The sequence below is a fragment of the Schistocerca serialis genome, chromosome 7, assembly GCF_023864345.2.
Source record: "Schistocerca serialis cubense isolate TAMUIC-IGC-003099 chromosome 7, iqSchSeri2.2, whole genome shotgun sequence".
NCBI classification, from domain to species: domain Eukaryota; kingdom Metazoa; phylum Arthropoda; class Insecta; order Orthoptera; family Acrididae; genus Schistocerca; species Schistocerca serialis.
In genome coordinates, this window is record NC_064644.1 from 43,969,324 (window position 1) to 43,990,922 (window position 21,599).

The 21,599-nt window shown below is 45.0% G+C and overlaps 1 protein-coding gene across 1 annotated transcript in view; it reads right to left on the bottom strand.

Annotated features, from left to right (window-relative positions):
- LOC126412628 (paired box protein Pax-6-like) overlaps window positions 1–21,599 on the bottom strand; it is a 74,392-nt gene that overhangs the window by 22,485 nt on the left and 30,308 nt on the right. The window contains exons 2-3 of the mRNA XM_050082305.1: window positions 18,444–18,611; window positions 3,800–3,882 (exon numbers count right to left, since the gene is read on the bottom strand). Of these exons, the coding sequence (XP_049938262.1) occupies window positions 3,800–3,882; window positions 18,444–18,611 (251 nt within the window). The remainder of the gene's footprint in view (window positions 1–3,799; window positions 3,883–18,443; window positions 18,612–21,599) is intronic.

The following is a 21,599-nucleotide window of genomic DNA, read 5'->3' on the forward strand; positions in this document are numbered from 1 at the left end:
ACAAAGAAGTCCTTCAGCGATTGCACAGAGCCGTCAAACGGAAGCGACAGGACCTTCCTCAACGCTGGCGTCTCCACCACGACAACGCTCCGGCGCACACAGCGTTCCTCGTGACCTCCTACTTGACCCGAATTGGAGTTGAAGTTTTGCCAAAGCCACCATACAGCCCTGACTTGAGTCCTCCTGATTTCTTCCTATTTCCGAAGGTCAAAAGATGCCTGAAGGGTCATCGTTTCGACGATATTCCGAACATCCGACGTGCTGTCACGAAGGCACTAACTGGGATAACTCAAACGGACTACAGTGGGGCCTATGAAGCTTGGAAAACGCGCTGGCAACGTTGTGTCGACGCCCAAGGCGAGTACTTTGAAGAATATTAACGTTTTGTACAAATTGGATCAATAAATTTGTTTTTCTAGACTGAGTCTCATTACTTATCTACCACACCCTGTAAGTAGGTCCGTGCCAAGTCTCCGCTGAGATCTAAGGGTAGTTCTTTCTAGATTAAAGATAGTAAACGCGATTGCAAAAGGATAGAAGTTAAATTAGCGATCTGGTCACATAATAGAGGTCATGGCGTGGGAATGAATTGTAGAGAAAAAGCTCATGATGTTACTATTAAATAGGAAAAACTTCCCTAATGCTCTGTATCCTATTTAATATTTACGTGACGTTCTGTCAAGCACCGATAGAAAATTCAGTCAAATTAATGATATTGTCACGTAGAAGAAGGTGTAATTAGATGAATGACGAACACTAACTTCACCTAACGAAGATTTATTCAGCACTTGCACATACAAGAGCGCGGAGCGAACTGCCTCCGGCCAGAACACATACAGTATACACGGTGTTACAAAAAGGTACGGCCAAACTTTCAGGAAACATTCCTCAACACAAAGAATGAAAATATGTTATGTGAACATGTGTCCGGAAACTCTTACTTTGTATGTTAGAGTTCATTTTATTACTTCTCTACAAATCACATTAATCATGAAATGGAAACACACAGCAACAGAACGTACCAGCGTGACATCAAAAACTCTGTTACAGGAAATGTTCAAAATGTCCTCCGTTAGCGAGGATACATGCATCCACCCTCCGTCGCATGGAATCCCTGATGCGCTGATGCAGCCCTGGAGAATGGCGTATTGTATCACAGCCGTCCACAATACGACCACGAAGAGTCTATACATTTGGTACCGGGGTTGCGTAGACAAGAGCTTTCAAATGCCCCGATAAATGAAAGTCAGGAGGGTTGAGGTCAGGAGAGCGTGGAGGCCACGGAATTGGTCCGCCTCTACCAATCCATCGGTCACCGAATCTGTTGTTGAGAAGCGTACCAACACTTCGACTCAAATGTGCAGGAGCTCCATCGTGCATGAACCACATGTTGTGTCGTACTTTTAAAGGTACATGTTCTAGCAGCACAGGTAGAGTATCCCGTATGAAATCATGATAACGTGCTCCATTGAGCGAAACTAAAATGAGCCCTAACATGGAAATTAAGCGTTTCCGGACACATGTCCACATAACATCTTTTCTTTGTGTGTGAGGAATGTTTCCTGAAAGTTTGGCCGTACCTTTTTGTAACACCCTGTATATACAGCTACAGAACATTCCAGTACAATTATTCTTGTCATTTGTGGATACTTTGAGAAGGTACTCGAACCGAATATAGAAATTAAAATTGTACAGTCCAGGTGAGTTTTGAACTCACGACCCTCCATGCAACAGTTTAGTATCATAACCACTACACCACGGTACTACACAGCTTCTGCTGCGACAGTATAGTAATGGTAGATCACAGAACTGAAGTGGGCTTGTAACAGATCCTTTACAGACCTCAAATGAAACAGAATACTATTTCTTGCATTAGAAGCTGGACAACAAAGAATTGTTCTCTACTGTTGCTGACTTTTGACCAAAATAGGATGCAACAGGACATGTCAACGCTGAATGTGATAATGTTATGCGCAGTTCACTGGAAGTTTCGCGAAATTTGGTGACCGACGATGTGAGTTTCAATATTTGACCAGATGAAACGGTGTTTGACAAACGACCGTGGTTCATCTCGCGAAAGTGATCTTTCTCCAGGAGAGCATAGTATCGATCATAGTGGGGAAAAATTTGCGTTGGTCTTTCATAAATTTTACTCTCTCATTTAAAATCAACGGATTTGTTCCCATGCACTAACTTCGATATACTGTTCAGTTGTGGGATGAAGGCAACTGGAGTTTCACTGCGTCATACACGACATTACCGTACGTAAATAAAATAATGTACATACGAGGGCAGTTCAATAAATAATGCAACACATTTTTTTTCTCGGCCAATTTTGGTTGAAAAAACCGGAAATTTCTTGTGGAATATTTTCAAACATTCCCGCTTCGTCTCGTATAGTTTCATTGACTTCCGACAGGTGGCAGCGCTGTACGGAGCTGTTAAAATGGCGTCTGTAACGGATGTGCGTTGCAAACAATGGGCAGTGATCGAGTTTCTTTTGGCGGAAAACCAGGGCATCTCAGATATTCATAGGCGCTTGCAGAATGTCTACGGTGATCTGGCAGTGGACAAAAGCACGGTGAGTCGTTGGGCAAAGCGTGTGTCATCATCGCCGCAAGGTCAAGCAAGACTGCCTGATCTCCCGCGTGCGGGCCGGCCGTGCACAGCTGTGACTCCTGCAATGGCGGAGCGTGCGAACACACTCGTTCGAGATGATCGACGGATCACCACCAAACAACTCAGTGCTCAACTTGACATCTCTGTTGGTAGTGCTGTCACAATTGTTCACCAGTTGGGATATTCAAAGGTTTGTTCCCGCTGGGTCCCTCGTTGTCTAACCGAACACCATAAAGAGCAAAGGAGAACCATCTGTGCGGAATTGCTTGCTCGTCATGTGGCTGAGGGTGACAATTTCTTGTCAAAGATTGTTACAGGCGATGAAACATGGGTTCATCACTTCGAACCTGAAACAAAACGGCAATCAATGGAGTGGCGCCACACCCACTCCCCTACCAAGAAAAAGTTTAAAGCCATACCCTCAGCCGGTAAAGTCACGGTTACAGTCTTCTGGGACGCTGAAGGGGTTATTCTGTTCGATGTCCTTCCCCATGGCCAAACGATCAACTCTGAAGTGTATTGTGCTACTCTTCAGAAATTGAAGAAACGACTTCAGCGTGTTCGTAGGCACAAAAATCTGAACGAACGTCTCCTTCTTCACGACAACGCAAGACCTCACACAAGTCTTCGCACCCGAGAGGAGCTCACAAAACTTCAGTGGACTGTTCTTCCTCATGCACCCTACAGCCCCGATCTCGCACCGTCGGATTTCCATATGTTTGGCCTAATGGAGGACGCAATCCGTGGGAGGCACTACGCGGTTGATGAAGAAGTTATTGATGCAGTACGACGTTGGCTCCGACATCGACCAGTGGAATGGTACCGTGCAGGCATACAGGCCCTCATTTCAAGGTGGCGTAAGGCCGTAGCATTGAATGGAGATTACGTTGAAAAATAGTGTTGTGTAGCTAAAAGATTGGGGAATAACCTGGTGTATTTCAATGCTGAATAAAACAACCCCTGTTTCAGAAAAAAATGTGTTGCATTACTTATTGAACTGCCCTCGTAAAATTCAGTAGTGCTTTTTACCAGATTCAGCAGTCTACCTTGGTAGGACGATATCACTTGGGTTTCTGAATATTGAGAGATAGTGTACGGTCGAGTGGTAGCTATGCCTCGGTGTGGGTGTGCAGTGTCCTCTGGAGCTGAGACCGTGCACACGCGGCTAGGGTGGACTCACCTGTATCCTCGCTTCCGGTAGCCCGATCTTGGCGGCCAGTCGCTCCCTCGCAAACACATCCGGGTAGTGCGTGCGCTCGAACTCTGCAACAAGCACAGTGGTCTCTGTACAAGCAGGACACGTGTTCTGTCCACATAAAAAAAAGACACGTGATGCATCCGACCAATAGGAAGAAAGTGAGGCGGAGGTCATAAATTAGCCAGTAGTTCCAGTAAAGGAACCATTAATATTTTACAAGTTATACGGATTACGCCACTGCCGAGTATACTCGTCAGATAATTTTCGGCAATAACACTGTATCATTTGAGATAGTTCAAAGTTATGCAGACTCGAAAGCAAAATATAATTAGTTTTGCCAAAGTAATAATGTAGTGGTTTCTTATTTCCAAATACAATTTCTATAGTTTCAAGTAAAAGTTTTGTCAGGAAGAATACTCTGTCGTCAGTAAAGCAGGTGCCAGATGTGAGCTCATTGGTAGGATGCTCGGAAAATGCAGACTGTCTACAAAAGATTCAAATGGCTCTGAGGACTATGGGACCTAACATCTGTGGTCATCAGTCCCCTAGAATTTAGAACTAATTAAACCTAACTAACCTAAGGACAGCACACACATCCATACCCGAGTCAGGCCGTAAACTATGCTTAAAAATTTCAGGTCATAAGCAAATACAAACTCCAAGTTAGTTTCACGAAAACTATTTCTTTCTTCTTTGGATATCATTATTTGAGAAAATATGGAATAGAAATGCTTCTTGTTTTTAGAGAGCAAATAATGTCCACAGAAATTCAGAAACCTGCGCTTCATTAATCACAGTTTAGATGTAGTCACAACTCCACAAGTAATTTTAATTTAGTATCATTAAGAAATGTTTCATATTTTCAACGTTTGGTCCTAGATTTTAAAAATAACGAATCGACAACTTTCTGAATTTAGCGGTTTTTTAATTAAAAATTTACAAAATCGTAACAAGAAAGTTTCAGTAAGTATTAATAGGTTTCGTTGACAACAGTGAGTTGAGTTTGTAGCTAGTTATCCTCAGCTGAGGATGCCGCGTGTTATTTATCAGGAAACTTAAGGCAATGGGTCTGTTAGGCACAAAAATGAGCGAACTCCAAGTAAGTGACCTTGACAGATTTAAGCCGGCCGCGGTGGTCTAGCGGTTCTAGGCGCTCAGTCAGGAACCGCGCGACTGCTACGGTCGCAGGTTCGAGTCCTGCCTCGGGCATGGATGTGTGTGATGTCCTTAGGTTAGTTAGGTTTAAGTAGTTCTAAGTTCTAGGGGACTAATGACCACAGCTGTTGAGTCCCATAGTGCTCAGAGCCATTTGAACCATTTTTTTGACAGATTTAATCCCAAATACGGTTTACAACAAGACGCACACTGAGCCAAGCCGTCACCACCGTGGCTGACACAGCTTTACGACGCGCGGGCGGACGGAGACTCAGCTAAGGAGGCACGTCGCGGCCTGCGTCCGCTTGTAGTGACAGGAGTAGTTGGTCGACATTCCGAGATAGCGGCGGCTCGCTCGCGTGTACGCGTGACACACTGCCTGTACGGCTCTAGCCCTTATAATTATAGTGTTTCAGTCAAGTAATGCTATCTCAAAGTCTTGGTAATCGCTACAAGCATAGCGGATCAGCTCTCTCTCTCTCTCTCTCTCTCTCTCTCTCTCTCTCTCTCTCTCTCTAAGCTGTTCCGCCGGGAACCTGCAAGGAATTAGTGTGTAATGACTGGATGCAGTGCAATACGTCAGCTGGACTGGACTGTGTGTGAGGAGGTGCGCACTGGGCAGGTGCCAGTAAGCGAGAGGCAGGGGCGGCGGTGGCGGCGCGCCGGAGGCGGCGCCAGTAATTGCGCTATCACCCTCGGCTGCGCCGCCCCCGCTGCAAACTATCGATTTTCGATAAGCGGCTCCTCACGCGACACCCGCCCCCACTTTCCTTGTGAATGCCAGGGGCGGCACCGGCGACAAAAGGAGGCGCGCAGCCGGTCCGCCCCCGCGCTGGCAAGCGACGGCCGCCCTGCCGCGCTTTCTGGCTGCGCGACTCGTCTGTCCCCGCGGCCCGCGGCGCCTTTTTTCTTGCTTGCGAGGGAATACAGCTATTGTGTCACCTGCCTGATAGCATGCTGGTCCATCTTTGGAACGCAGTAGAGAAGCGGTTTTGCGCCGTGTGGATTCGGCAAGTCCTAAGTAGGTATCCGAAGGTATGTGGCACCACATGTCCACGAACGTGTCGAACAATTCCAATAAATCATGGGACAGTGTTTTGTCACCGTCAAAGTGGCTCCCGACAGCGTCGCAGATGCGTTCCGTCGGGTTCAGATCAAGCGAATTAGATGGCCAGGATGTCAACAAGAATTAGCCATTACGCTCGCGAAACCACTGAAGCACGACTCTGGCTTTGTGACACGGATAATTATCCCGGTGGAAGATGCCATCGCAGTCGGAGAAGACATCAAGTATGAAGGGATGCTTGTGAGTTGGGGGGATTGTTTGGGGAATAGACCGACCATCCAGGTCATCCGTCTCATCGGATTAGGGAAGGATGGGGAAGGAAGTCGGACGTGCCCTTTCAAAGGAACCATCCCAGCATTTGCCTAGAGCGATTTACGGAAATCACGGAAAACCTAAATCAGGATGGCCGGGGATGCTTGTGACTTTTAATAATGTTCACGTAGTCCCAAGTCGTTATGATACCTCCCTTTTCAACAACAGGCTCCATGGAATCCCTGGTTAATGTCTCCCGTAGCACAGTACCACCCCTACAGGCAATCGTCTGCGAGGCGACATCTGATTCGACCAGGCCATCGACCTGGCGTAGCAAGAAATGTTATTCATCGGAACAGTTGACAAGTCTCGACTGAATGAAGGTCCACTCTCTATGACCCAAACCCCACTGCGATCGTAATTGACCATGTCGTTGGGTCAACATACGAACGCATAGGGATCGTCGTCTGCTGCGAAGCGCCCTGATCAACAATATGCACTGAACAATATGTACCAAAACACTTGTCCGTGCACCTGAATTGTACTTTGCCTTACACAGGCCACAGACTGTCGCCTTCCCTGCTGTACAGACCTCTACCTTGACGTTCTGTGATTGGGCGTGGACGTCAATTCCCCCGTAACTTTGTAGGCTTTCCCGGCGTGATATGTATTCGAAGTCTCGTAGAGTTTGCTGCCGGATCCCAAAATCAACGTGATTCAGTATTTCGGCGATTCATCTGTCCACCATCTTCAGGAGAACGCTGCTTCTGCTGAGTCCCACTAAAAACTGTTGCTAAGGATGAAACTTGTCGTCCTCTATAGGCGTACATACCGTACACATCCATCACAGTTGCTGCCCTCCAAGACTGGGCTGATGGTGCTGGATTATATCGTTTAAGATTGGAAGAGCGTGTACCGTTCACCTTCCAAGATTTGGGTACTATTCGGTTCTGTGAAAAATGATGTAGAACCTAGGAAGTCAGACATGTTATTCTGTGTCATTGTGCGAAGGCTTACATCGGCCGTTCAATTCGCACAGATCAGGGAAGGTGCGTGGAACTCCGCCGTCATACGAGGCTACAACAGCCGGAGAAATCAGCGGTAGCGGACGATGTTATACAGGCTTTACATCAATTTTCAAGGGTACTCAGCAGCAGCAGCAGCAGCTGCAGCATAGTTCTCTTGAAGATGGCATACAGCTGGATCGCCGAAGTATTGAATCATGTTGATTTTAGGATCGAGCAGCAAACCCAAACAGATTTTCAAGGCTTTATCGCCTACTCGTGTCTTCACCATCGGTCATCACTTTCCGTAAATAATCATAACAGTACCACGGCAGCGACCGACCAGCTCCGTCATTTCCGAGAGGCATGTTCCCAGGCGCTGGGCCATAACACCTTACCGTGTTTGAAAGTCGCTTTCCCAGTTACGGTCAGTATTGTAGCAGTGAGGTTTCCCTTATTCACATCTGCTCCGCTTGTATACTTTCCTTACCACCTCACGTGACCGCCATGTCACCAGGCGGCATTTAATCTCCCGGTGAGCGCTAGATATGCCTAGGCTCAGAAATGTATATTAATAACAATCAAAAGCTAATCAATAGTGACAACTTAATTCTGTAAATAAGAAGGTTGGTCGTAAAATATTAATTATCACCTCGAAAAACAAAGTTACTTAACTTTTTGTTTGTTTTTGGGTAGATGACTGTAATCTTGGTACACATGGGAATCACCGCACCATAGTACCGTAACAAGGCACTACAGGAAGAACCACAACAAAGTGGCACACCCTATTCAGTTGGAAATTTGAAGGGGAACATTTCTGCAATAATCCATCCGAGAAGGTGGAAGTGTACAGCAAGAATGCAACATAGTATAATCCATATGTTAAGTAGCGAAGACACTTTCAGTGTGGTGCAATAGCCCAAATGACGAATAATGAAATGGCAGAGTATCTCTGTGAAGACTTGGTAATCACGAAGGAAGTGAAGACTCTGATGGTTGAAGACAAAAGGAGTGATGGTAAATAAACTGAAAATCAGTGATGTATAAGTTTTCAACATCTTGCACGACATTAAAAACTTGACAAAGGTCGCCGCCTGCTTTCTCCCACGTCTACTCAGCCCACCGAGTGGAGTCAAGCCAATCCGAACAATTTCTTTACTCGAGTGATAGGTGCATCACTATGGCCCTAATACAAAGGACCCAAGCAAGCGATGGAAACATGTGGATTCACAACCGTCGAAAAGATGAAGATTCAGCCATCATTGGGCGATGGGATGCTGAGTGTTTTTTTGGACTATCATGGTCTATTACTAACAGATTATGCTCGTAAGGGAGCAAACTATCGCAGAAGGATATTATCGAAATCTCCTGAAGAGGTTACGAGGGGATGCCAAGACGAAGAGCGGGGAAGATGTGTTTTCGCTTATTTTGCACAGAACATAGCCACACGTGCGACTTCTTTGGGGCGTCAACTATTGCATTCCGTCCCCCCCCCCTCCCCCTCCCTTCTCCATTCCCCTCTGACCCCCACCCACTGCTCCCACGCCCCAGTACTCCGTATTCTCAAGATATGGCACCAATTGACTTCTTTGCCATTTCTTGGATGAAAAAACCAGTTCGTGGCATGCGTTTCCGGAACGCCGACAAGGTGCTCTTCTTGGTGAAAATTTTCCTGAATAGCCAAAAAATGTTTAGATGTGTGTGAAATCTTATGAGACTTAACTGCTAAGGTCATCAGTCCCTAAGCTTACACACTACTTAACCTAAATTATCCTAAGGACAAACACACACACACACATGCCCGAGGGAGGACTCGAACCTCCGCCGCGATCAGCCGCACAGTCCATGACTGCAGCGCTCTAGACCGCAACTTTTTTTTTTATCTCATTTTGTTCGCTTTTGGTCGTTGCGTCTGCTCGGGGCGGACGTCGTAAGATATCCATTTCAGTTCGTTGTTGATCGATTAACTCAGTTTTTTTATTACAGAGGGCAGCTAACCCTCTGATCGAACACGCTGAGCTACTGTGCCGGCGTTTTTTTTGTTCGTTTCGTCTGATCGGGGCGGACGTCGTAAGACATCCATTTCAGTTCGTTGTTGATCGATTAACTCAGTTTTTTTATTACAGAGGGCAGCTAACCCTCTGACCGAACACGCTTAGCTACCGTGCCGGCGACTGCTCGGCTAATCCCGCGCGGCCCTGAATAGACAATACAATGAGCTGAAAAAGAGTCATGGGATAGCGATATGCATATGTACAGATGGTGGTAGTATCGCGTACACGAGGTACAAAAGGGCACAGCATTAGTGAAGCTGTCATTTGTACGCAGGTGATTCATATCAAAAAGGTTTCCGACGTAATTACGGCCGCACGACGGGAATTAACAGACTTTGAGCGGGGAATGGTAGTTGGAGCTAGAGGCATGGGAAATTCCATTTCGTAAATTGTTAGAGAATTTAATAATCCGACATCCACAGCGTCGAGAGTGTGCCGAGAATACCACATTTCAGGCATTACCTTTACGGCCTTCACTTAACGACCGAGAGCAGCGACGGTTGCGTAGAGTTCTCAGTGTTAACAGACGAGAAACATCGCGTGAAACAACCGCAGAAATCAATGTTGAACGTACGTTGTTAGAACAGAGTGGCGAAATGTGACGTTAATTGGTTATGGCGGCGCACGACCGACGCAAGTGCCTTTGCTAACAGTACGACATCGCCTGAAACGCCTCTCTTGGGTCGTGACCATATCGGTTGGATCCTAGGTGAAAGGAAGACCGTGGTCTGGTCGGATTAGTCCCGGTTTCAGTTGGTAAGAGTGTGGCGCAGACCCAGCGAAGCCTTGGACCCCAGTTGTCAATAAGGCACAGTGCGAGCAGTTGGTCGCTCCACGGAATAAACTGGGTCCTTTGGCCCAACTGAGCCGATAACTGACTGGAAATTGTTATGTTTGGCTACTCTGAGACCATTTTGAGCCACTCATAGACTTAATGTTCCATAACGAAGATGGAATTTTTACGGATGAATTGGTTCGGTTGTTTGGGGGAAGAGGCCAAACAGCGAGGTCATCGGTCTCATCGGATTAGGGAAGGACGGGGAAGGAAGTCGGCCGTGCCCTTTCAAACGAACCATCCCGGCATTTGCCTGGAGCGATTTAGGGAAATCACGGAAAACCTAAATCAGGATGGCCGGACGCGGGATTGAACCGTCGTCCTCCCGAATGCGAGTCCAGTGTGCTAACCACTGCACCACCTCGGTCGGTTTTACGGATGACAATGCGCAATGTCCCAGGGCCACAAATGTTAGCAACTGAATTTGAGCGAATGATCTGGTCACCATGGATGTGTGTGATGTCCTTAGGTTAGTTAGGTTTAAGTGGTTCTAAGTTCCTTGGGACTGATGACCTCACAAGTTAAGTCCCATAGTGCTCAGAGCCATTTAAACCATTTATTTGATCTGGTCACCCAGTTCGCTTGACATGATTCCCATCGAACATCTATGGGATTAATCGACAGGTGAGTTCGTGTACAAAGTAGTGCACTGGCAACACTTTCGCAATTATTGACGGCTGTAGAGGCATCATGGCTCATTATCGCTGCAGGGGACGTCCAACGACTTTCTGAGTCCACACCACATCGAGTTGCTACACTACGCAGGCCAAAAGGAGGTCTGACATTATGTTAGGATGTATCCTATGGCTTTTGCCACCTCAGTTTAAGCAGACTTCTACAGTCAAGGTCTCCGCCAATTGATCTGTCACTGGGAAAATGTGTCGCATTGAAGGGTGAATATGTAGTGGTTGATTATCATCACCACCAAACTTGAAGGTCACAGCTCGATTTTTTCGAAGTTATAGTTAAATCCTTATGAATGAAATGAGTGGTTTTATTTTGGTATAAATGTTGACCAGAGCTTCGTTACACCAGTAGCATATGGTGTTTTTGGTGCTAGACGCTGGACGCAGTCTGCAGTGCATTATGAGCGGCACAACCTTTGCTTCACCACGGAATTTAATTATCCTACTTTAAAAATAACCAAAATATAAAAACCTATACGAAATCATTAATCCATTGCCTTGTAAACAGTCTTCTGTTCCATCATTGTAGCAGGTGGCTAATTAGTAGTATTTTAGATTTTTTACTTTGAGTCACTAGTCTTCTCAGTGGTTTGATACAGCCCGCTACGAATTCCTCTCCTGTTCCAATCTCTCAATCTCAGAGTAGCATTTCACAACCTAAGTCTTCAATTATTTCCCGAATTAATTACAATCTCTGTCATCCGCTACGGTATTTACCTTCTACAGCTCCGTCTAGTGCCATGGAAGTTATTCTGTGATGTCTTAAGAGATGTACTGCCAACCTGTTCCTTCTTCTTGTCAACGTTTTCCATATATTCCTTAGCTCGCAGATTCTCCTCGTTCCTTACCTGATCAGTCACCTAATTTTCAACATTCTTCTGTAGCACCACATGTCAGATGCTTTGATTCTCTTCTTTTCCGGTTTTTGCACAGTCCATGTTTAACTACCATACAGTTCTGTGATTTAAACGTACATTCTCAGATTTCTTCCTCAAATTAAATCCTGTGTTTGATACTAGTAGACTTATCTCGGCCAGGAATGCCCTTTTCGGCAGTGTTAGTCTGCTTTTGATGTCCTGCGTGTTCCGTCCGACATTGATTATTTTGCTGCTTAGGTAGCGACTTCTTGATCAGTCATCACTTCTGCTACTTCTCATTACTTTCGTCTTTCTTCGAATCATGGACTTAGTGGCCAGAATATCTCAGCATTAGGGAACTCTGCTCTTTAAGACGCCTCTGTTGTTGAATTGCGATAACTGTATTAACAATATATACGTCTTTTCAATTAGGTCTCTGAATCGCTGCCCAAGTATAGGACGATCCGCTGACAAGAGTTCTAGACGGCAGTTGTAAAGATTGTAAGCAGTAATAAATGAAAAAATCCCCAAATATACGCAATGTGTCCGAGAGAACCCCACTTACAAGGGGAGGCCGCCAATTGTGAAATTCAGATTCGATTCATTCTGGGCATAATAAAAGCTCATGGCCAGAGGTGTAATGTGGCAAAGCACCAAGATGCACTTCTCAGTCGTTGTCGAGAAAATCGACAGTTAAAAGAAACCGTTGCGGTGAAATACTCTCTACGATTAATAATTTTCTACAGCGTCGTGGCGCAGCGGTAAGCGCTCGGGTTCGTAATCCGAAGATCGCCGGATCGAATCTCGCGCCATACCACTTTTTTTATTATTTGTTTTTTGTAATTCAAATGTACACACACACACACACACACACACACACATATATATATATATATATATATATATATATATATATATATATATATATAAATTCCCGGCAATCAGTTGCAACAATTAGGCATATAATAAGTTGTTGAAAGTCGTTTGTCGTGGAAAAACTGGCGACTTCGAACATCGTTATGTTTTCCGCAAACAAAGTTGTATTTCACAAATGTTATTGTCTTCATAATGTTAACCACGTATAGTTAACGGAAGACGTAGAAACGATATTCCGAAACGGATACGTATAGTGTAAGTCAAACGTTCGAATTAGAATAGAGACCCCACGAACACAAATTTGCTGTGGCAGGTATGAAATATAAACTCCGTTACTCGCTCGTTACACTTGAAGGACAGATGTTGAATGGGCCGAAACGAGCCGCCGCATAAGAGCGTAGTTGCCTGCTAACTTCGAAAGAAGGTAGATCCGGTCCCTAGCGCAACTTATAACATAATCGAAAATCAGTGCGTACGTGAGAGATTTGGTACACCCTGTTAAACAAACGGAAAAATGGAGGCGGTACAATTGGAGAGCGATGCGGGCCCTTCGCATGAAAGTGATGTGATCGAAGAAGATTCTATACACAGTGAAGTAGCGAAACAACAATTGAAAGATGCGTTGGTGTATTTTGAAAGCCTCCTTTGTAACAGTAATCGCATCGCAGCAGAACCGTCATCATCAATCAACGAAGTAGCCATGGTAATCTGGGAAGAAATGTTCCAGAATACGCTGCAAATGCTCGCCGAAAAAACCCTCGTTCATGATGGACTGATAACATTAATGAAATCGACGATGATAATGCCTACGAAGACGTTGAAACGAGTCCCATTGCCATCGAGTCATCAGACTAATACGAGCCGGGCGAAAAGAAAAAAAAAAAGGGTACGACTATATTTCTCTGGATTACAAAATTAGAGCTGTCAATCTGGCCAAAGAACATCCAGGCTGGAGTCTCAGAACTCTACAAAAAAAGGGGTGCTCTCGTTTGACAAATATGGGCTATTTATCCAGGTGGGAAGAGCAAATCAAACGTGGCGGTAGCAAATTTGATAAATATTGTACCATCGAGTCATGGGTGCATGATCGCTTCGTAGAAGCTCGACAAAACTTCCAGCAAGTTACTACTAGAAACCTGCAGCAGTGGGCCTTGGGCGCTGCAAGTCAGTTCCCCGATTTCAACTTCAAAGCTTCAAAAACATGGGTCACCGAATTTAAAAAGAAGCATGGGACTCGGCAACGGAAAATCACAAAATTTGTTTCCCGGGAAGAGACGTATACCCAAGACGAAATTTTGGCCGCAGCGGACACATTTCGGATCCAGACGCGAACGTTGATAACTAACTTCGACAAAGATTTCATAATTAATACTGATCAAACAGGTACGTAAAGAGCTGTTCACAAATGTCATATAACATGATGATAGAATATGATAATCTGATATATGATAGACAACACAGATTTCGTATATTTCTTATATAAACGATATTTTTAAATTTTGTTTGTCAGGATGCCAGTACCAGTCCACGTTAAACAGAACTCTCGCCGAAAAAGGTCAAAAAGGCTGTCCTGGTAACCCGACACGACATGAACAAGGTGACGCATTCGTATACGGCTCAATATTCAATCACGATGTCTGGACGAGTCTGGCCTCTTGTTTTCGTATGCCTCCAAGAGTCCACAGGTACGTTTGGACCCAGAGTACAGATGACAGTCGACGAGTACGCCAAGAAGTATACCAACGTTATTATTACATCCTCCAAATCCGGTAAACTAACAACCGGTTTGTTCATGGACTTCTTGCGTAATGCTTTGCAACCATACGTACAAAAGAAAGAATTTCTCCTTTTGATCGACTCTTGGGGTGGGCAAACGAACCCGGCGTTATACGATGAGATGTTCCAGGACGATAAGAGGTTACCAACGTGCACTATAAAAGTCATTCCTCCAAAGTGCACTCCTCTCGTCCAACCGTGTGACGTGCATTTTTACCAGCAGGTAAAAAATTTGATCAAGCGCCTTCAAAATTGTGCTTTTTTAATCGAGCGAAACCGTGAAATCAACTCCAGAGACGACTGTATAAAAATCCAATCCATCGTCTACCACCAGTTGTCTTCTCCGATTTTTGCCGATATGCTACGATACGCGTGGTATGCATCAAACCTGACGAACGATAGAACAATTTTTCAGAATGTCAATCAGGTGTGTGACACACACACACACACACACACACACACGTATATATATATATATATATATATATATATATATATGTGTGTGTGTGTGTGTGTGTCACTTCGTCACAATGTTTCTTGAAGGAAGAGACACTGCTCAAAGGTACTCCAAGGTTTTTAAACGTGTAGCAATGCTTCAGTGCAGTTTCATTCGGGATGATATTCACTTTCAATCTAGGTCTTCTATTTAGAAGATGGAAACAACCCACTGCGTTTTTGGATGAGATTGGTTTCGGCCTAAATTCCTGATGGCGATCAGTGAACACCTCTAGTGGAACTGTTGTGATCTTGAGAAGGTGTGAAGTAAGGAAAAAAGACTCGTAAATTTCTATAAAAGGTGTCGTAGGCTCTAGTATCTAGCATAATGTAGAGCTAGTTAGTACCCGAGATAACTGAAGTCGTTTGCTGATTCCCTACTACGTTCGCGTGGTTCGCCCCTCACGTGTCGCAAGGTATGCATCCCACTGTGTTGGATCGAGCTTCACTTGCAGGAACACTGCCAAAAAAAGACGTTTCCGCGTATCGTGAGGTACTGCGGAAGGCTGTGTTAGGAATACCTCTCTTCACCGTCACTTGGTGTGTGTGTGTGTGTGTGTGTGTGTGTGTGTGTGTGTGTGTGTGTGTGTGTGTGTGTGGTGTTCGAGTTTGGATGCCATTCTGCTTGTCGAAATACTATTGAGATATGTGAAGCTAATAAACTTAAAGAATCTCGGAATACCGTCTTGAAGTAATGTAGAAATCGGTGCCATGTTTTTAAAAAAACTAAGCTTGTGAAACGAGACCAATGGATCTAACGAAGAAAGGGGAGGAATTAGCGTTTAACGTCCCGTTGACAACGAGGTCATTAGAGACGGAGCACAAGCTCGGATGAGGGAAGGATGGAGAAGGAAATCGGCCGTGCCCTTTCAAAAGAACCATCCCGGCGTTTGCCTGAAGTGATTAAGGGAAATCATGAAAGGCCGGACGCGGGTTTGAACCGTCGTCCTCCCGAATGCGAGGAGGTGCTAACCACTGCGCCACCTCGCTCGGTTACGAAGAAGTTCTATACGTCCTATCAACGTATATGTAAGGAATATAGGAATGTGCGATGGTGGCAAATTATCGATGCTGATTTAGATTTCACAGCTGTCCGATAATAATGCGTTATAGAATAGCGAAAGAAGCAGTATGCTAATACCTCTAATGTCATAAATATTAATCAATAAATACAGTAATAATTAACATTACATATCTCAAAAATTTGTTGCAGACATTAAAAATAACATTTTGAGAGATGTTTCCCCTTCAGTCTATTGAATTGCTGACAGAGAGCGTATCCTGCTTTTGTGAACCTTCTTTCAGAAGCTGACGATGTGGCTATACAGCTCAAATACTTCAGCGCAATTTTTGTAGCTTTAGATAGGCAATACCGAAGATATGTATTCCGTATTTCCTTCGGATTTTGTTTACAATCCGGAAGGGTCTTTCGGATAATAAATGAACTGTGATGACGGACCAGGTTGTGCTCTTGTCTGACTATTATTCTTTTCTTGTGCTACTTTTTAATGTTCTCTCCATAAATCAAATTGGTTTCTCTGTTTTTTTTGTAATGTATCAGCGTTTTGCCCCATCCTCACTGACAATCATTTCAACAGCTGCAAGCAAATCCTTTATGTTTTTGATTGACTTCGAACATGATAAAGAGTCTTTAAAGTATATGTTTTTGAAACTAGACCCGAGCAACGTTTATATGGCTAAGATGTTCAATTGACAGTGCTTGTTTGATTTATGTTACGATATTTCTCATCAGTTTCTCTCCAATAGTCTGTACTGATTGATTGACAGATATTTTGATATATATCATTCTTGTTATTGCGCATTAGTTTACTGCTTTCATCGCATTTTCCCACGCAAATTTCACAAGTAACCACTTACACAGTATAAGACACAGAATGTCACAAACACGCGCTGTTTACACCTGTGGTGCACTAGTATGACGTTTAATAATACAAACACAGCGATGTCTTGTGAGTGATTTCTTGATCACTGTGAATACTTGCAAGCAGGAGAAGATATTGGTAACCTGGGATTTGTCACAATCACCGGAATTTTAACCAGCATGGCGAACTTACTTTCTGTCCCCCCCCCCCCCCCCCCCCTATTCATCCCCCGGTAATGATGTTGCTTATTGGTATGCGAAACTTGTGTAATTTTTCCCTATAGTATCTTGTTAGCCATTGTAAATTTTTAGATTTCGCTAATGTTAGAGCTTATTATATTCCAAACTGCATCCAGAAATTATCCCATTTGGGTAACGATCCTTTGTTGCTGATGATTTTTATTGGATAAAAACCGCCTCACATTGAGGAAACATATCAACAAGTTGTTTCTGTTTTTGGTACATGATGGACAAGTTAAGAAAGGAAAACCTAGAAGCTAATAAATGTTTAATTCACGGACCATAATTCGATTGTAGTTTTCTCCAAAAGTCAGTGGCGATAGCACTGCCTACTTGAGAAACGATTATTGTAAATTTGATAGGATCCGTTCCTTGGATTGTATTGTTGAAATCACGATACCAATTTCCGTTGCGCACTTGGTATAATTTAATGTGCCACATTCTTGTAATGACTTCACACGACATTGTATTCAATGGAATCAGGATAAAGCGAGGACTTTCTATTCCTATCACTTCAGAAAAAAATAATAAAGAGACCTTTTAACATATTCCAGTCCAGGGGTCAAATCTCGGAATCTTTCTGAAAGCGGATTGATTGCGACTCGGCTTTCATTATTGCAACTGGAGTAGTCAGAAGTTTAATCTTGTCTCTGGGACAAAGCGAGGCTGGTGGCCTTCAGTTATGCTGGTTTTACATGTATAGCAGTGCAGAGAATTAATCCGGGTAAGGTAATAAATGTTTCCGATTGAATCCTGTGACGCACCGAAAGATATACAGGCTTTGTGGTGCGCGTCACAACACGTCACACTACAGATCTTACGACTCTCAGCGATCGTCTCCGGCGGGGAGTAAGTTACTATTTCAGATGAATGATCCATTAAATTTCGGGCATGAATGATCCTTTAAATTTCGGGCATGCAGCCGCGCAAATACTATTGCTTCAACTGACATTTCAGCCGCGTATCGTCCGTCCATCGTCAGAGTGAGTCCAAAGGCGGCCAGACGATAGGCAGCCGAAATCCCACTGAAGAAATAATATTATCGCAGTTGTTTTCCAAAAATTTAATGGATTATTCATTATGCTGCGAGAAGTGAAAAATATTTCAGATGAATTTAATAATTCGTAGCTGCTCGCTTAAATACATGCAAGCTGTCGATAACACGTGACGAAGTTAAGACCCTTAGTGAGTACCTTTTCATCGGCAACCCGTGGGCCCCGAACGGAGCCGAGTGTTCGCGAGGTATATCGGGCAAGGCAACTAGTGTGACGTCACAAGTTCGTTGCAGGCCCGTATTTCTCTCGGGTCCCGGTTGTGGGCACTGCCGCTTGTGGAGTTCACGCAACACAACGGAGGCTTCGGCGGTGTCCAGCTCCCGCCCTATCGCCACTGGCACGGAGACGTAGAGCTGCGTGCGGTGGGGGATGGGAGGGGGGGGGGGTGCGTACCTTTCTCGAGTGAGTCGATCTGCTCGTTGGTGAAGGACGTCCTGTTGCGCTGCAGCTTGCGCTTGAGCCGCAGGCGCGCCTGGTCCTCGTCGGCGCCGCCCGCGCTCGAGCCCGCGTTGCTGTTGTCCCCGGAGGCCGTCTCGTCGCCCGTGCCGTCCAGCTCCGACCCTGCAACCGCCACAAGTCCGCTTGTGTACGTCCTCGCCCACATCAACAAAACACACTCGTGCTCAGAAAATACATCATCTTGAACGACTAGAGGTAGGACATTCGTATTCACAGGATATGTAAATTAGTATGCTCTGCAGAAATGATTAGCATTTGGACCACGTCGGGCCGAGGGTTGCAGGTCAACATCGATATCGCCACGCAACACCACCTACCGGAAAAATGTGCCCCCGGCTGTCGTTGTCACTATAAACTGAAGGTAATAGATCAATATGAATTGAGCAGACATGCAGGGCGCTTCGAAGACATATGCGCGAACCGTACCGTCAAATCAGTGAGTTTGGAAAAAAAAAAAAGGTTCAAATGGCTCTGAGCACTATGGGACTTAACACCTGAGGTCATCAGTCCCCTAGAACTTAGAGCTACTTAAACCTAACTAACCTAAGGGCATCACAAACATCCATGACAGAGGCAGGATTCGAACCTGCGACTGTAGCGGTCGCGCGGTTCCAGACTGAAGCGCCTAGAACCGCTCGGCCACACCAGCCGGCAGTGAGTTTAAAAGAGGGCGCATTATTGGCATGGGAGAATGTGATACATCAATGCGGGAAATTGCTAATCATATGGGACGAAGTGTTTCGCCAGTGCAACGGATGCGTGCGAATGGTTCACAGAAGGCCGTAGAACACGACGAGATGAGTCACTTCGCACCATCCAGACTACCTCCCGGGATGATCGACACCTCATCCGATTGGCATTCCAGGACATGTGTGTCCTCCTCTGTTCTAGTGGAACAGTGGAACACGTCGTACATTATCAGGCGCGACAGTCCGACGCCGGTTTTTACGGTATGTGTTACGTGCGCGTCGTCCACTTTTTCCCCTACGTTTGACGAATGTGCAGAAACATGCTAGACAGCAATGGTGCATGGAATATCGTCACTCTGGACAGGAATGGCATCAATAGAGTTTTAGGACGAATTCAGGTTATGTTTGTTTGAAAATGATGGCCGCATTTAGGTTCGCCGCAGACAGGTTAAACGGCATCACAATGACTGTATTCGCACGAGACATGCAGCGCCAACTCGATGGCTTATGGTGTGGGGTGGTATTGGGTACCACCACAAATCACAACTGGTGAGCGTACAGGGCACTGTGACTTGTGTGGCCTACGTGAATGACATCCTGCGACCCATAGCCATACCCTGTCTGCGCGACCTCACAGACGCCATTTTTCAGCAAGACACTGCACGACCTTAAATTGCTGCACGAACACGTGCCTTCTTGGTGTCATATTGCGTCAGTCTTTTGCCCTGTCCCGCCAGATTACCAGACTTCTCGCCAATCGAGAATGTGTTGGATATGGCGAAACGACGGGTGCAGGACTGTGACCCAGTGCCGATCACACAGATGAAATTTGCAACCAGGCAGGTGCAGCATGGATGGCTACTGTCACAGCACCCCATTTGCGCCTTTTACGCGTCGATGCCATCACGCAAAGGACAAGTTATCAGGGCCCATGACGAACCCCATGCCTGCTAGACAACAAGGCACATGCTGAACAGAGATGACTCAAATGGTAATCATTTCTGCATAACATACTGACGTACATGTTCTAAGAATTTGAACGTCTTATTTCTAGTCACTCAAAGCTCTGTGATTGGTCTGAAGAGTTCGTAGCGAGTAGAACACGACATGTTATTGAGAGAAAACTTCATACGTAAATGTAGTTTCTCAGGTACTCCAAGGAAATATCGTTTTTGCTTACCAGCATTTATCTTTGTATCTGTATTGAACTGAAATTATCTACACAACAGTCAAAATGTCGACGGCATGCGCAGTGTGTGTTTTCCCGTTCACTCACGATACTCGCTGTTCACAACGGTAATGCCCACTTCACTCAAGCACACAAGCAACTCAAGTTAGCATTCAGTACTGCTGGGTCGTGGCTCTGTCTTTCCTTATCGGCAGTGTTAGTTGTACTTTAACAGTGATACACACCAACATGTATAAGTTTGCCGATGAACAGTTGGCCGCTACGCACCTCGTGTATGGGTTCACTGACAAGGGAACCTCCCCATCGCACCCCCCTCAGAATTAGTTATAAGTTGGTACAGTGGATAGGCCTTGAAAAACTGAACACAGATCAATCGAGAAAACAGGAAGAAGTTGTGTGGAACTATGAAAAAATAACCAAAATATACAAACTGAGTAGTCCATGTGTAAGATAGGCAACATCAAGGAGAGTGTAAACACATGAGCGCCGTGGTCCTGTGGTTAGCGTGTGCAGCTGCGGAACGATAGGTCCTTGGTACACGTCTTCCCTCGGGAGAAAATTCTAATTTTTTATTTTCAGACAATTATCAAAGTTCAGGCACACACATATAAGCAACTTCGCTCTCCAAAATTCCAGGACATGTTCAGATTTGCTTGGACATATGCAGGATTTGACGGTCTACACACGGAAAAATTTGAAAGTGTTAAAAACATGTTTTGACAGAGCACAGACAAAACTGTGCGACTGTGAAACTGTTGCATTCATTTGTTGCAGTTTGTGACAAAACTCTTATGTTTTCACACTTTTTTGTGAGTGATTATCACATCCACAAGAAAACTTAAATTGGGCAAGGTAGAAGAATCTTTTTTCCCATTCACCAAGTGTACAAGTTAGGTGGGTCGACAACATATTCCTGACATGTGACGCACATGCCGTCACTAGTGTCGTATAGAGTATATCAGACGTGTTTTCCTGTGGAGGAATCGGTTGACCTATGACCTTGCAATCAAATGTTTTCGGTTTCCATTGGACAGGCACGTCCTTTCGGCTACTAATCGCACGGTTTTGCGGTCCGGCCGCAAAACACAGACACTAAACTTATTACACTGAACAGAGACGTCAATGAACGAACGGACAGATCATAACTTTGCAAAAATAAAGAAAGTAAACTTTTCACTCAAAGGAAGATTTGAACCAAGAACCTCTCGCTCC